The sequence below is a fragment of the Alligator sinensis genome, unplaced genomic scaffold (assembly GCF_000455745.1).
Source record: "Alligator sinensis unplaced genomic scaffold, ASM45574v1 scaffold12_1, whole genome shotgun sequence".
NCBI classification, from domain to species: domain Eukaryota; kingdom Metazoa; phylum Chordata; order Crocodylia; family Alligatoridae; genus Alligator; species Alligator sinensis.
In genome coordinates, this window is record NW_005841973.1 from 910,036 (window position 1) to 926,760 (window position 16,725).

The 16,725-nt window shown below is 44.7% G+C and overlaps 1 protein-coding gene across 1 annotated transcript in view; it reads right to left on the minus strand.

Moving 5' to 3' along the window:
* Nucleotides 1–16,725, minus strand: part of SLC4A11 (solute carrier family 4 member 11) — a 154,275-nt gene that overhangs the window by 92,297 nt on the left and 45,253 nt on the right. The window contains exon 3 of the mRNA XM_025200690.1: nucleotides 1,289–1,441. Coding sequence (XP_025056475.1) covers nucleotides 1,289–1,441 — 153 coding nt within the window. The remainder of the gene's footprint in view (nucleotides 1–1,288; nucleotides 1,442–16,725) is intronic.

A 16,725-nucleotide genomic window follows, 5' to 3' on the forward strand; every position in this document is an offset into this window, starting at 1 on the left:
CCAGAGCTGCATAAAAGCCATTGCCAGGAAAGTTGGAAGGAGAGGTAAACTCCATTAAAAAAAACAGGCAACTTTTCCTACCTCATCCCATCTTGAATTGCAAACACAAACAGACTCTAGCACCTGCTGGTGCCTTTATAATACAAGCTCCTCAGGCAGGAACCGAGTTCAGATGTTAAGCCCTGATAACGACTAGCTTATCAAAAGCAAGCAAAATAATCGGATCACGAGCAACTCTTGCTGACTCCGTGCCTCCAACATGGGTTGGCTTCATTTACTGTAGCACCAATGTTATGATGCATCAGTTGGGTTAACTGCTGCCCAGACAGACAAACGGCCTTAAAAAAAAAAAAAGTTTAGATCCGTCTGTCAGGGGCATTGAGATGCATCAACTAGAAAAGGGGACATTAAAAGAACATGGGTCAGCAAACACATTTGATTTTTCTAAGGTTACTAAATTCACGAGTTCACGGCAGGTGCATTTGTTCACGTGTCATCTTCGCCCCTTTTATGTGCATGTGTGCGCGTTTTAAACTGAGTCGAAAGGAAAAGCAGCGTTATCAAACCAAAAACAAAACCGATCCGGAAGTGCAGAGTTGTATTAACTGATGCCATTTCCAAAGTGTTAACATTTAAGGACAGAAAGCTTTCTGGTTGTATTCAGTTCATTGAAAAGAGTCAGGAGGCAAACAGTGCGCCACTGATGACCGTAGCACAAGTGGTCACAACCAACCTCGATAACTGAATGAAACAAAACCCCCTTCAAAAATTGGGATTCTCCCCCTGCAATACTTTCTTTAATCTCATGAGCAGTAGCCACATGCGGCACAGACTGAACGCATACAGAAGAACTGGGTGGACACTATAGCACCCACATTTTCAGGCACATGCTTAAAGTTCAAATTTCAGGTTCACTTTTAGGCACTGCACAAATACACCGATATTCAGATGCACCGGAGTTGGTTGGTTTGCAGCGCTTGTGGGAATCGGGACGGTTCGGAGGAAGCCTAGAAGATGTGGGAGCTTCAATTTTAAAAGCACCTGTTCTTTACCTCCACCAAGTGTTTTCCTATCAAAAGTTGAAAGGACTTGGGGTGATTGGTGCCTATTAGGAGATGCTTACGTGCCCTGGAAAGATGCCTGAGCTTGAAAATGGTCTCATGGATGCTACAGGCAGATATCTGAAGGGTAAATACCTTTCAATATAAGGTGGAGAAGTAGCCACTGCAGTTGGACTCTCCAAAATGTTGATTAAAAACAACATATATGAAAAAGTCGGTGCACTTACCAGCTACATTCTGTTGTACGTCCAAATTGACATTCACAAAGAACCGGATACTGTCCCCGGACACGATTGAAGAGTTTACAGTGTCAAAGAGCTCTTCTCCTCCTGCTTCTTCTTTGTTCTCGCAGCCGTCATCTGTGTCACACTTAAGGTAACCTGTCCAGAAGATTAAACACAAAGCTTCGTTACATCCTTTGCGCTTTGCGTGCCATCAAACCAAACACCATCGACGTTCACGCTTCTCCAACATATTTCACAAGCCAAAATAATGGATCTTTTAATCTTAGTGAGGAACATCCGCCCCAAAACGGTCAGAAGGATTCTCTGCTTTGACATCCGCAAAGGTCAGAGAGGTACGTATTCGGGAGCACGGTGTGAAACAGCTCGGCCTTGACTCGATAGGTTCATAGAAGTTGGGGACTGGAGGGGACCTTACAAGATCATCGGTATGTAGCAAAATGCTGCCCTATCTTTTGGCATCGATGAGGCCTCTCACCCAGGAGGTAGCATGCAACATGTTCAGGGAAATCAAGTAACTTGTGTTTAAAAACAAGATCTTAAAAAGAGCCCGAGTAAAGTACAATACACAATAAAATTTATTCTGTACGAGCTATAGAGAAATCCTCCCCCCCCCCAAATAAAATAAAAGGGTTTTGTTTTATCGTTCTCAAGGTCTATACAGAATTATTTGATTCTAATGCCATGCCGCTGAAAAGGTTGGAGCGACAGCCCTGGAGAACGAAGCCTTCTGTTCATGTGCGTACACCTGCCCTGCTCTTTAAAACTAGGCCTAGTGATGTGGAGGACAGGGACTTGGCCATGTCCATGCAGGGTTTAGTCTCTACCCAGAGGCTACCAACATATGAAGCTGACCCGTGTTAAATACGTGCAAGTGGGGGGCTATGACATCGAGACGTCTCCGAGATAGATGAAACTTGTTTAAGGGGTCTTCAGACCCCATTTCAATGCACTGAAGGGCAGCAATTGCATTAAGCATCCCATTTCAATAGCATTTAGAGTGAAGCGACGTGTTGCACGTAGGCCATACCAAACCCGTGGCCAGTTAAGCAGTGCTAAACTTAAAACGTGCCGTGCACAATCAGCCACTAAGTGTTAATACCATTTCTTCCCTGAATGGCTCCGATTGGTTGCTAGAGGGCTAGCAAACAGGGAGCAGCTAGGCACCAGGACAGCTGAGCTCAATCCCTGTTCTGGGTGGAAGGGCTGGGGGCAGTGCATCCTGGGATGCTGGAGGATTTGCAAATCGCTTCTTCGATCTACGTGGAGCAGACAGAAGTTACCCTAACGCAAGCCAGGCAGCCCAGCCCAGAGTTAACCCTCATCTGAAGTGGTGTAACCGAGACACTCAAGGGCACCTGGCACAAGTTAACAAGCTTTAACGACAGGGTGCTTGTGTTCAGAGTGCCCTTACTATGGTCGAACTACCATGAAACTTCACCCTTAGCCCCTATCAAAGGTAAGGGGCCGATTTAGAAATTTCATCTGCCAAACTGGCGACAGTAAAGCAAGTGCTTAACAATCACTCCGTGAACCTTTCAATAGAGGCAGCTGGCCCCCCAACTAGAAAGTCAGGTTTACCATTTGATCAATAACTAGCACTGTGGGAGATCAACCTCGGATCCATTATTTCAAACCTGACCACGTTAAAACCGTCTGGTCTAACAAGCAAGATACTGGGTGATGCAACCATTGAGACTTGTGCATTTTCCACACGTACCCCGACTATGGGGCCAGGGCAGGGATGACGGCTAATCAGATAAGGGAACACACCAAGAAAGTAAGACCACATTTGTTCAAAGGAGCCAATTTGGGCTCTTCTGCAACATTAATAATTATGATGGAGTCTCATTCAGATAGAGAAACTATATCACTACGGCCTTTTGTTGCAAAGCAGCTGAAAGGTATCTAGGCTGTAGTCGGATCAGTCTAGGAGGAAAAGCAATCAGGACTCATAGCAGAGATGATAAGCTTTTAATTTTTGCAAAGATTTTTGCAAAAATCTTGTTGGTCTAATAAAAAAAACATCTCTACTACGAGTCCTGAAAGCAGCTGAAATACATTTGTGCATGTAAATGTATAGTACATACCAATTATTAAATGTATAGCATATACCAATTATTGCAGGCCTTGCAGTGTCCAGTTTTGAATTACCCAAGTTATTCAGGCAGATTCTACCCTCTTTGTGGCAATGATATTATACATCATTGCATACAAAAATTGCCTGAAGCAAGCAGATACATTTTGGCAGTGCATTTTAACACCACAGCAAGCTTACACAACCAGTTTGGAGGCATAAACTGATACCACGTAATGGAAAATAAAATGCTGATGGCACTTTTAAAAGCCTTGCACGAAGTTTGAGTTCTTGGCAGTCTTGAACTTATATGTAAAATACATTTTTAAGGAGAGGGGGTTGACACACTGCCACCACCACAACAACACTGTCTAGTTTCAAGACCGCAAACAGGAACTCCATCAACTCTGACACTTGAACTTCAGCACATCCTGTTGCAAATTATCTTCCAGCGTTTGTTCTTGCAAGATGTGCTGACTAATAGGAAGATGCATACTGTGCATCTTCCGGGATGAAATCAGAAACATATCCCAGCTCTCAACCTGCAGACGATGAAATGCATATGGGTCTATTTGATTTATCATCGCAGGCTTAGGTCTTTTAGTGCTTTACAGAAAATCAAAAGGTGACCTATATAACTCCCTCCCCACCCCAACACACGTGTGTACACGCACACACATGACTTACTTTGCATTGTGCATCCCCCACAACGAAAAGTGAAGCATGCTTCCTCTGCTATAAATGGCACGTTGCAGGTGCATTTCCACCGTTTCTGAAGGATCCTTCCCAAGTGCTTCCAGAGGAGTCCGAGGAAGGATGCATTAGTGCTCTAGAAATGGTTTGCCATAACTAAAACTAACAAACAGTCCAGTACTGTATCCTCCATGGTTAAAAGAGCAACCTGAAGGCAAGTCTTCATCTGGGCCCATGCCTACAAGTCGCCATATATGTATAAGTACCGTGTCCAGCCTGGAGTCCGGTGTCCAGGTTTGAGCCTCCCCACTATAGAAACGGATGTGGACACATTGGAGAGAGTCCAGCAAAGGGCAAATAAAATGGTTTGGGGGCTGGGGGACAGGACTGGTGAGGAGAGGCAGAGGGACCTGGGCTGATTTAGTCTGGAGAAGAGAAGACCGAGGGGGATTGAACAGCAGCCTTCACCTCCCTGCAGGGGGGCTGCAAAGAGGATGGAGCTGGGCTGGTCTCAGTGGGGGCAGATGACAGAAGGAGCAATGGGCTCAAGCTGCAGCAAGGGAAGTTGAGGTTGGATATTAGGAAAAGCTCGCTCACAAGGAGGATAGTAAGACACTGGAAGAGGCTCCCCAGGGAGGTGGTGGAGTCTCCATCCTTGGCAGTTTTTAAGACCCAGCTAGACATAGCCTTGGCTGGGATGATGTAGTTGGGGCTGGTCCTGCTTGCAGCAGGGGCTTGGACTAGATACGACCTCCTGAGGTCCCTTCAACCCTCATTTTCTATGAGTCTACAATTCTATATTCATCTGCAGGAGATCAAAGGAAAGGAAGAACAGCTGGAAAAGGAGGCAACTGGAATTGTATGCTTAAATTCACTACCGTTGTCTCAAAACTTAATTTTCATGCTGCTGCGTAGGAAGCAAATAAGCATCTCCATCTCCAGCCTAGCATTACACAGGGAAATAGTGATCACTTCTTACAAGTGATACAATACCTACTTAATCTACAGTTTTCACACTGTTTTCCAATCAGAGTTCATCCATGATGAAGAAAAGCTTGGGTAACTCCATTAAAAAAAAAAAAAAAAAAAAAAAAAAAATCAAATTGGCACCAGATAACCCATGGTCAGGGAGGTGTGGCAATATCTGGAAAGGACAAAAGCCTGAGTTGTAGCCAGTGCCACTTTTGGACAATTTGGGTGACTTTCACCCCATGACCTCTACTTCCAATAGTAGACCTGGGCTGATGCAGACCAGCTGACAAGCACTGGGTCTTTTGGTGGTTGGGACATTTTGAAGGACATGGGGAGTTACTTGAAAGCAATTCTGCATGTGGCTCAGCACCACCACTGTCTTCCCCACTTTTGGTTATGGTTACAGAAACTTGTGTCTACCATGTAACCAGTGTAATCTGGTACCTCTGGTTTCCTTGACCCTTGCCAATCAAGACTAGCCTGGCACACAGGCTGCAGCTTCCACGCTGGTGGATGAGCTTCAAGCAATTAATTGTACCAGGTAATCATAAGATTAGTAGCTCTCTCAGCTGCATTCAATGCCGCAGTTACTCGGGTGCTGTGGAGTCACGATAGTCCCAGTGGAAACGGCGGAGTTGCCCACACCGAACTCGGTTCTTCAAAATCAACCCAAGAGCAAGTGTAAAGCAACTGCAATCCTTCCCTCTTGTATAACGTGCACACCTGTAAAAGCTACGAGCAGAAACGTGGTTTAAAGTATGCTGCTAACAAATACAGCTTTACATCCAATGCACCCAGCCCAGGACACGCATGATGTAGTTTCTCAGCACTTAGATGCAGCCGAGGGAGTGGGGAGCTGAGGCTGGCTGATGCTCAGAGCCAGACGAGACCAACAGAAGCAGTCTCATGAAGATCAACAGCTTCAGATCTGGCCAAGTAAAATCGCCACCAAGGACAATGGCAAAACCAGTGTTAGTGGAGCAAATAGTAGAAGCCTGGAAAGGTCTTAGCATGGATTTGAAGGGGAACTGCACGGCAGGCATTATGGACAACACGGCTTGAAGGCTTGGAAGCGAAGGAAAGAATGAGACCAGAGAGTAGACAGGAGGTGGCAGCTGGGAAAAGGACCAACCTTTTAAGAGATGGGAGGGAAAAGCTTGAAACGGGTACATTAGAAAGAATGAGGTTAAGAAAGTGGGGCGGGGAGGTCAACAGCTGGAAGGAGACGGGATTACAAAGGGCTGGTAAAACTAAACCAGCCATGGCCAGGGTCTGCAATAGAGACGAATGGGAAACTAGCAGAGCTGGGCAGGAGCGAACAGGTCATGGAAGGATTTGCTGATCTTCCCTTCCAAAAAGAGTCAACCAGGATGAGGGTTGAGCGCGAAGGAGCTGGTGGTTGCAGTGCCAGGGGAGCTGGGCATCGGAGTGAGGGATGGAGAAGCAGCATGGCATGGCAAACAGGTACCCACATTTCAAAGCTCGCACCACTGCAATCCCCAAACTAAATGGGGACGGGGAGGTTTCTAGCTACTTAATTCTTCCCTTCTCAAAAAAAAAAAGGCACTGAACATAACTGGATTATCTATAACATTTTTCCAAAAGATGGATTGTACAAACACCAACCACCTCGTGGGCCGGTGTCCACCTTGGCACCAAGTAACTTCTGCCTTGCGGTATTGTTGGGATGCTCAAGGAGAGGTCAGAGTCCAGGCTTTTTTGCAATAGCTTTTATTGGGCCGACCAAATAGTTGGGGGAGCTGTTGGGCACGCTTTCACACGTCCAGCAACTTTCCTCAAGTCCTCGGGCCAATAACAGACGAAGCCCAAGAGCTTCCTGCCTCTAAGAGCCAAACTGGTGGGGATCTCTTAATTAGCACGCACAAAAATCACTGTCATTTCATTTTTCATCCTTGAAGCCCATTCACCGTTTGCTCGTGGTCTGAACTAAGCATTTTGATTTCCCGACTGGCAGGCAGGTAGGTACTTGGCTTCCTCTCTCGAGTCTGCCTCAGCAATTAAGGAGAGCGCTTTTTGGAGGAAAAAAAAAAGAAAGATCTGGCAACCGCTCATCCCCGCAGGGAGACCCGAGAGACACTCCTAGCCTGACCGAAAGAATATAGAGGAGGCCGCAGATGACAGAAGAAACTGTTCAATTATCCTGGAGTTTTGATTTTTGTTTTAAGGTGATTTGGACTGAGATTCTGTTGCCGTTGGCATATTTTGGCTGCCTTATGTTTCCATATCATTAAATATTTTAATCAGGCTTCAGTAGTAGGAATCCATTTTGCTCAAAAAACACGGAAGAACAACCCTCCACTCCCTGAAGTGGGAACATAAAAACAGGCAACAGATTTTAGTCCAATGCCTGTCTAATATTTCACCTTCGATTTGAGCAAAGATCCATCCTGTGCAAAATCTCAAGCATTACCCGAGTCTGCCATGAGTTAAAACTCAAGTGACCTGCATTGCTATCCATATTGTTCCCGTGGAAGTCCCCATAGGTACTAATCAATATGCTCGTCTTGCTTGGCACTGTTTTAAAAGATGGGAAGTGCTTCATAGGTATTGGAAAGATCACTGTATTATAATACTTGGTATTTAAGAGCCACCTACTCAGGTATGTGCTGGGGTTGCTGAGCAACTATAAAAAAAAATTTAAGTACACGCTAAATGAAACAGAGCCCCAACCAGCACCGAACAAAAGTATGTCTGTGGAGCGCTCCGCTATTCTAGGTGCAAGTAATGCGGATGGGGAAGTTAATCATTCTGGGTTCAGACTGGGATCCGCGAGGTCCAGTCTCCTAATTAGTTGGTCCCCTCCACGTTTAAAAATAAGAGCTTTCTCCTCCGTGCTGCCCGAGCTCTAGCAGAAGGTCATGCAGTAGAGACAAGAGCCCCTCTGAAGAGTTTCGATACCCAGCCCCAACTCATCCAGACCTGGTGCACCCATTTAACAAAGCCAGAAGTAGGGGGAAGGGGGAAAAAAAAAAAAAGCCTGAGAGAGGCATGGACAGAGCCCGATAGGCCTGGGCATGGTACAAAGGGGTGGTCAGAGCCATGTAATCAGCCCTTAACGCTTACAGGTGCCCTGAGACACGGGCAGTGAGGAGTGCCCATGCAGTTTAAGGGCAGGATTGAGACCAGCAGTGTCCAGGAGGGACTTGCTGGCTATTCAGCAGATTGAGGTTCATGCTAGGACCCCTAGGCAGCCCCCCTTTCAATGCAATAGGTATATCAAGACGCAGCAGGCGAGAGGGGGACAGTACCCTAAAGGCAGAGCTGGGTACCGGTTGCATGGGCACTAGGGGGCATCATGGCTGCCCCTCAAGCAAGTCCCAGTTACAACCCATTACTGGGACAGTCTGGTTTTGGCCTGTAATGCTGGGGGGAGCATGCTTGAATGGCAGATATATGGCCTGTCCGGCAGCAGAACATGAGAAAGACAGGACATGCTCAGTGCAGACTGAATCGTCCGGTATTTTGTCTGCTAGCAAAAGGAATGGGTTTTTCTAAGTGATTATAAAAGTTGGCCAAGTCTAGGAAGACTTCTGCTCTTGCAGGAAAAAAAAAAAAAAATAAAAAAAAAAATGCATCCCTGACACGAAGATCAGCCCGCTGGCAAATGTTGAGACCTTGCTCCAAGTTATGGCAGGGCTAGGGCCAATCAAAAAGGACCACGAGAATTTGCTTTACATGCGCAATGCTAAATCTCGTTATCCTGAACAGCAGCAGCTTTGGCAAATATTTTAAAAGTTGGCCTGAGGCAGCGGCTCACCACAGAAAACCTCAACCTAAATGCCTGAAGTTTGGCAAAGGTAGAGAGGAAAGGGAAACAGCTTCTTAACTGGGATACAGCCGGTGACCTTAAAGAAGCCACCCTGCCAGCTCCCCCATTAGCAACAGTTGTGGGACAAAGCCACGGTCCCCATTTAAAGTCTGCAGTCAAGTGGGAGATTTTACAAAAGGTGCGAAAAAGCAGCCAACCAGAGTGGCCACAGACAGCCGCGTGCTGCCACGGTCCCGCGTGCCTTGGCAAATCCACGCATTTGGTTCTCCCGGTAATAAAGCTATGTCCAATCAACAGCTGCTTCGTCTTGTATGCTAATCAACTTGATACATACGCACGATTAAAGCGCTTTTCATGAGATAAACTCTCCGAATGCAAAAAGTGGTAGGAAAGAAGCAAAACCTGATCCGCTCTGGAAATATCAATTAAACGTTGGGCCTATACATGCATCATCCACCAATAGCAAGAGAACAATGGGAAGGGATGGTAGAGGATTTGAGAGCCTGTTTTCACTCTATTTTCCAATCCGTGATGAAGAAAAGCTCGGGTAACTTAATTTTAAATAAGCCAAAAAAATCAAACTGGCACCAAATTACCCATGGCCATACGTGCACAATTCTGAATGCTAACTGAGGCAATACAGTCAGTAGCATGAAGGCAGCACGGTCCCCAGAAGTCAACCATTTCCAAAGGTCAGCCCTCATTTAGACGGATGCCACATTGTGCTGACAGCCACATACGGTGCAAGACCACGAGCAGACGTCTTGGCATTGACAGACTCAGAAACCCGCACCTGGTTGTAGGTAGATTCCCACTTTCCCCCTTATTAACTGCATTTGTGTAACATGAGAAATGAAAGAACTGGGAGCTAGGAGAGACCTAATGCTATCCATATCCACAAGGCAGCAACAAAAATAAGCCTAGCTTTGTTTTTGAATGAAGGGGTAATGCCACTGTTAATGCCGTGAACACCGAGACCAATTTTTTTTTTTTTTTTTAAATTTCCTTTCCAGCTGTATTTTACCCTCAAGCACTCCAAGCAAGTAAAAATTAATAACAACTCTGCTAACAGAAGGCATTTGGTGGCGCAAAGCCAAATTCGCTCCCTCATCAAATTAGATGTCTCATAATATTGGCTGGGTTTTTTTTTCCTAAAGCCCCAGCTCTCAAAATTATGCAATTGCATGAACATCATGACTTCAAGGGTAAAAAAAAATAAAATAAAATAAAATAAAAATAAAAATGGTATGATTCTAGCTCTTGGAGTTGGGAAAATGTTGAAAACAGGGACCCCTTCATTGCCTTAAGTACTAGCAATTCATGGTTCTCTTTAATACCTTTATGATTTTTGAACACTGGAGGTTGCAAGCACATCTGTACCTTGCAATAGTGCCATGGGAAAGCAGTCCCACATTTCTTTAAGAAAGCTGCTTCCCAAGGCAGGCAGTACATGCTTGAATTACAGGGCTGTCCCTCTTCGCTGGTTTGGCAAACAAGTGTTTTGGCACCACGAGCCAACGCAGAAATATTAACAAGCCCTCTGCTGCCGTTTTAATTTAGCAACCCCAAATCTGCTTTTTCTTTGGGAATGAGGATGGCTGCTCTCCAGCATAAGTACTTTCAAACCATTTATCTGCAAGCTGTAGTTCATTAAATAATAAAAATGCGGCCAATGGGTTTGCTCCGTAGAACTGGGAGAACCATAAGGAGTCGCCTTAGCCTTAACACTGGGCATTGAATGGTGCAACTCTTGAATGATACCCATATAAGCTCTTACAAGTTAGTCTACGGGGCATGCAAGCATAACCGTTCCAGGTTCAGCTACTCCGCGCTTACCGCCGTCATGTTCTTGAAAAACGGGAGGGACGAGCTACACCAATTTCTATAAGAGGGAACAGTCAGGAAAGTTGACAGCATTTAACCCTTGTATGCCATACAACGGTTGCAATGTACAGTTCTTTGCCCATTGTGGACAGAGTCCATGCATTGTTCCCAAAGGGGTTTTCTTAGAGGATGTTAAGACTGATAGATAGAAAGAATTTTCCTTCTATCTATCTATCTATCTATCTATCTATCTATCTATCTATCTATCTATCTATCATTTATAGACACCCCTCTACAGACACCCCTCAGGTAAAAATACAGAGGGTGGTTGTTAATTATGATTGAAGCAAGTTTTGCAAAACAAAAAGGAAAAATTCAGAGCTAGCGTACAAAAAATACAGCCTTAACAAAATGCAGAGTTGATGCATCCAAAAACGCCTCAACTCTGCTCCCCGCTCACATCATATAATAGCATAGACTCATAGATGGCACTGATGGTCTCAGATTAAATTGATGTCTGGGGACTTTAGAGATCTCCCATTTCCCCCATTCCCCTCTTTTTCCCAGTTACATCATTTAGAAGAAAAAAAAAATAGCATTGAAATAGATGCCAGGTTCTTAATGGACTCTGTTTTTAATTAATTGTAGCTCAGGCTTAACAGATTAATGACTGGGATGATGGAACTAAGAGTGCACTTAATAAATTTGCGGTGGACACCCAACTGGGTGAGGTAGTGGGCACTTAAAAAAAAAAAAAAAAAAAAAAAAAAGGATCGAGTTAAGAGTCAAAAGGCCTTAGTTCAGAGGTGCTCTACTCCTGGCCTGCGGAACCGTATAAATCAGGTCCACAGGTTTCCCCGTAGGTCCAAAAACGTGGCAGTGGAGAAGCAGTGGCCATATAACACTGTAGCACCTCCTGATGCCAAATTGCCAACCCCAAGCAGCTCCATCAGGCAGCACTGCACACCAGATCGTGCTCACAGACTGCATCACTGCAGAAAAGGACCGTGGGGGTTATAGTGGATCACAAGCTGATTACAGGAGCACTGCACTGGCCTGTAAAAGAAAGGCTAGCTGTATACTAGGCTATGTTGACAGGAGCACTGTTAACTGCAGTGCTTCCATTCAGCACCGGTAAAAGTCTCACCTGCAGCAAGAGTCCAAATTCGGGCACGGTACATAAAGTGGACAAGCTGGGAAGAGCCAAGAAGAGCACACCTGTGATTAGCAGCCTAGAAAATGATGACAGTCATGGAAAGTTGGGATTATTTAGTCTGGGGAGCACAGAGAAGGGATGACGGGTCTCATTAAAAGGAGAACCAAAAAGATTGGGATAACGGAAGATGGAGACCAAATGCTCTCTCTGTTTACATGGGTCAGAAAGAGAGAGAGAGAAAAAAAAAAAAGCAATGGATTTAAATTGCAACAAGGAGATTTAGGAAGATCATCTTAATCTCTCGACTATCTGTAGGGGTGGCTAAGTGGCAGAAGAGATTTCCTAGAAATCTCCGTCACTGGAAACATCCGAGTGCAAATTAGAAACAACATGGTCTGGGATGGTTCAGGTGGGGATGATGCTGCCTTGAGCACGGAGGTTGGATTCAGTCTCGCATGGCCCTCTTGCTTCTATATTTTTGCTATGGCTGTACAATTTATTTGCAAGTTGGCAGTCTCCGATTAGTTAGTCTATAAAAGGTGAAACTCTACCCTGCCTTCTACTTTACTTGCAAGTTGTAAAACATCTACTCCAAGTGCAGAGGAATCGTTTGAAGTTTGGGGGTATGCTGCATTTTTTTTTTTAAAACATAAAAAGGTTGAATCCGTGCTTTAAGGAAAAAATGAAACTCAGACTATTCAAATCAGGCCGGCATCTGCCTGCTGACCACAAAACTCCATACTTAAAAGTATGGGCTACAAAAATGCAAGCTTGGTATTGCCTCAAAAGAGCTAGTAACTGTGTGGTTAGTTAATAATTAGGAGGTGGGGTAGAATTAAAGTAGCTGGAGACTGGGAAAGCCCTTAATCTTTGTATGACTGTTACAAGTGCCCTCGGCTTTGCATTCAGAGCATCCTGTAAAAAAAAATACACACGCACAGTCCGTCTCTCCCACACAACCATGCACACGCTGAAAATATAGCCTAGAAGTCTAATATGGAGACTTCAACATATGTACACTTCCATGCAATCCTCCACTTACTCAAACACGAGTACAATATAAGAATTGCAAATCGTAGGCAAAATCATCTGTGCAGGTACCAACCCCATGAACAACAGGCCTGCTCTTTTGGAGGGCACGTAACAAAGTTAGCCAAACTAGCATTTGCATCATGCAAAAGCGCAGCCACACCGGTTCGCTTTAACAAGAGAACACCTATGGCTCTGACACATTTTCAGTTCGAAGTCTGCAAAACCTGCCACAATAAATTTATCGTCGGCCAAGCTGCAAAGCAGGACCACGTACACCTTTTGTCATCATCGAAGGGTAATGAAACGCGTGGTCATCTGCTCATTTCTAAAATGTAATTGCATTTTCTTGGACACCTGTTGACTACAGCCGCTTTGCAAGGCTGATTCCCTCCCACGGTACCTTCATTCAAAATATTAAAAACACACTGGGCAGATGACGATACCAGTCAAAGCTAGCAATTGTGTTTACAGCTGGGTCTTAATTTGGGGGAAACCAATACGAACACTTTACTCTGCTACAATTTTGTGCTTTGGTTTTGCTTCGTGGGTTAAGAAACGTCTAGAGTAGTTCTGCTCTAAACCCGAAATTAAAGCCACCAAACTCGCAACAGACTACGAAGTGAAATGCCAGGTTGAGGAGATCCATCAAGAGCAGACTGCAATCCCGACAATCCCAGGACCACGGCAGAGAAATCAGCTTTGTTTGCCCACGTATGCCTGGCGACTGAAGTGTAGATAGTCTAAAGGGGTCCCAAGCATATGCTTAGCCATTTGAGAGCTCTTAAAAAAAATAAATAAATAAAAAAATTGGCACTACTAAAATGTCAGAAAGGCCACGCTGGACAGAGAGAAAGCTTCTGTTCTGGGTTCAAGTGTTCCCAGCTCAGGGCTTTCTCCACTTGATGCATATTAAGGATTCAGAGCTAGATGGGGAAGAAAGAAGAAAGGATAGCACTGTATCTATGGATCTGCTGGAGAGAAAGACAACTACCAAGAAAGTGGATCTATGGATCAGCTGGAGAGTAATGAGCAAGGTGATCAGCTATTTTGGGACAAACACCTGCTGGATTAGCAACCTGTAGGCGCAAGGATGGACCAAGTCTATGTCGGTCCACACTAGACGGGGCAACAATAATGGCTTCTAAGCATTGTTTCATTATACACTATAGTGATGTTATTTAATATAGCATTGAGGCAGCCTGAAGCACCCAAATTACAGCTGAATTTGCCCGTCTGCACCTCCGGTACGAGTTGCTCTGGTAATCCCAGTGGCTGGGCTGGTATAACCATGCAATCTGAAAAAGGACATCGACAACCTAGACGTTGAGTTTAATACTGACAAATCTTCACCTCTTCCAGGCTTCCCAAAGTTATTCTCAAGCGAGAAGAAAGAACGTTTTGGGTGTCATTTATAAAGTACTTACCTGATAAGCTATCTATCCACTGGAGCCTAGAAAGTAAAAAAAACCCACCCCATAGAAGTGGTATGCCAACTATTTCAAGCTTCCCCTCTCTGTGCGCCACAAGGAAGAAGCCAATTTACTGTTTGAGCTCCCAAAATATTCCAAGCAAGTTGATTAAACCAGCAACGCTCCTTGGCTTGTGTGGGGGTAGGGGAAGGATCATCTTCCATCTTGTCCACTACATTTTAAAATGCAGGTCAGTCTTTAAAATGGACTATAAACAGTGGTTTCCAACCTGTAGTGGAGAACCCCTGGGGATCCACAAACTGTCTAAGGGGTCCCCAAAAGATGGCTATGATCAATCAAGAGTAGGTGAAAACCTACATTTGCAAGTCAAAGGGGTCCGCACCCCCATTCCACATTTTTTTAGGGGGCCACAAATGAAAAAAAAGGTTGAAAACCATTGCAAGCCTACTGTTGCCATCTTTCTTTGCTACTGGACAAGCATAATTTTGTCTTCTTTTGGTTCATCTTCTGTCATAAAAGCAGCCAGATGCAATTACCAACTTTCCAGGTGCATCAGTCATAATATATAACAACTGAAAAAAAAAAATCTGCTTTAAAAAAAAAGAAGAAGAAAAGAAAAAGCCAATCGCTCGGATAAATCCCATCACTGTATTTTACAGCCAGTTCTCGAGGAACTATTGCAAAAGACCATTTTAGCCTGGACATAAGGAAAAACTGCTTTACCGTCTGAGTCTCCAGAGTCTGGAATAGGCTCCCCCCAAATGTGGTGCAAGCACCTACTCTGGATACCCTTCAAGAAATGCTTGGATGCTCACCTTGCTGGGCTCATTGGACCCCAGCTGACTTCCTGCCCCTTGGGCAGGGGGCTGGACCCGACGACCGCGCGAGGTCCCTTCCAGCCTCTATGAAGTCTATGAAATTCAGTGCCAAATTTCAGTTCTACACCACAAATTGCCAAGGCAGAAACATCCCATTTTAACTTGCAGCCCTCCTGGTAAGCAGGCCCTAGAAATAAGATATTCAGTAGGGAGAGACGTGGATCGGCTTGTGGTTCATCGCAAACAGTCATGGTGCATTCCCTGCTGGAAAATGGGCATTGTACCAAGGAGACTCCAATTCCCATTGTGAAGGGATGCATTTCAGACAGGCATTTGGATTAACTTCATTGTTCGGTAAAACAATTCCTGAACAGATAAAACTATATTTAAAAAAAAAAACAAAAACAAAAAACATGACGCACATACCAAACTGAAAAGCCAACAGTAACAAATAGATAAAGTATGTCCAAATATCCCAGCCTGGCTGGGACCTCAGGGCCCTCCAACAGACAGGGAATTCACTGCGCCAGCAAGACCACTGAAGTAGTCAGAGGAAACCCAGCAATAAGAGAGTCACTCTGGAAAGTGAAACTCGGGCTGTCGTACCAGTTAAGCCAGGTTCAGAAACAATGCAATGTTTCGGGTCTCTTTTAGCACGTTAGTTTTTATTGCGAGGGATTAAAAGTCCCCCCAAAAGAAGAGCAAAGCCGACATCCCTGCTGATAAAAATAAAGATGCAGCGGCAGAGTTGCCTGGTCAATTAAAAAGTTAATTAGGGTAACAGAATCCAAGTGTTTGCTATTAGGACCGATTCCTACCAAAGCAAATCCACTTGCAATCAATGTTTTCTTTAGTTCTGCGCACCTTTTAGCAACGTGAGGAACCGGGAGATATTCCGCGGGAAGACGGCATCGGGTCGTGAGTTATTCTGAACGTTGACTGCCGAGCCGAGTTTAATCAAAGATTTTAATTAAAAGCTTCAGGTTTGGATTTGATCTGCACAAAATTCTTTGACTAGACACATTTCTGGAAAGGATCCTGATTTCATAGGACCAGAGGCACGCTTTCCTCACTGGTTAAAAGAACGTCGGTGGGCAAATGTCGACCCACAAAGTTGCTTTTTGCCAGGTTAGAGCATATTCACACCCCAGCAAAAGGAAAGGAAAAAAGGAGGCAGCAATGGTCATTAAATTATATTGTAGTATTATAGGACCTCCGAAAAGATTTGGGCAGGGGGTCGTTTGGTTCTTCTAAGTGACCCCAGAAGTACATGGCTACAGAAAGCAATGAGAAACCTCTCTTCAGCTTAGCAGAACAAGAGGTGGAAGATATTTAGGCCCACGCTGAGTGAGCCATATGGACATTCGACTTGGAAGAACATCTCTTAGAAAAATAAAATTTTTATTGGTAAGGAGTACAGATCTAACAGATCCAAGCACAAACTTAAGATTTCTACCAGGTGAACCTAATTAGCATTTGCTACACGGCTACAAAGAGGCTAAACATGCTAATACCAACACACCAAGAAGGGAAAACCGGAAATATTTTGCTTGGCAATAGGCTATCAATGCCTTTGAGATCTGGTGGGCCAACAAGACAGGGCTCTCCTAATTATAAGGCAGTGGAAAAA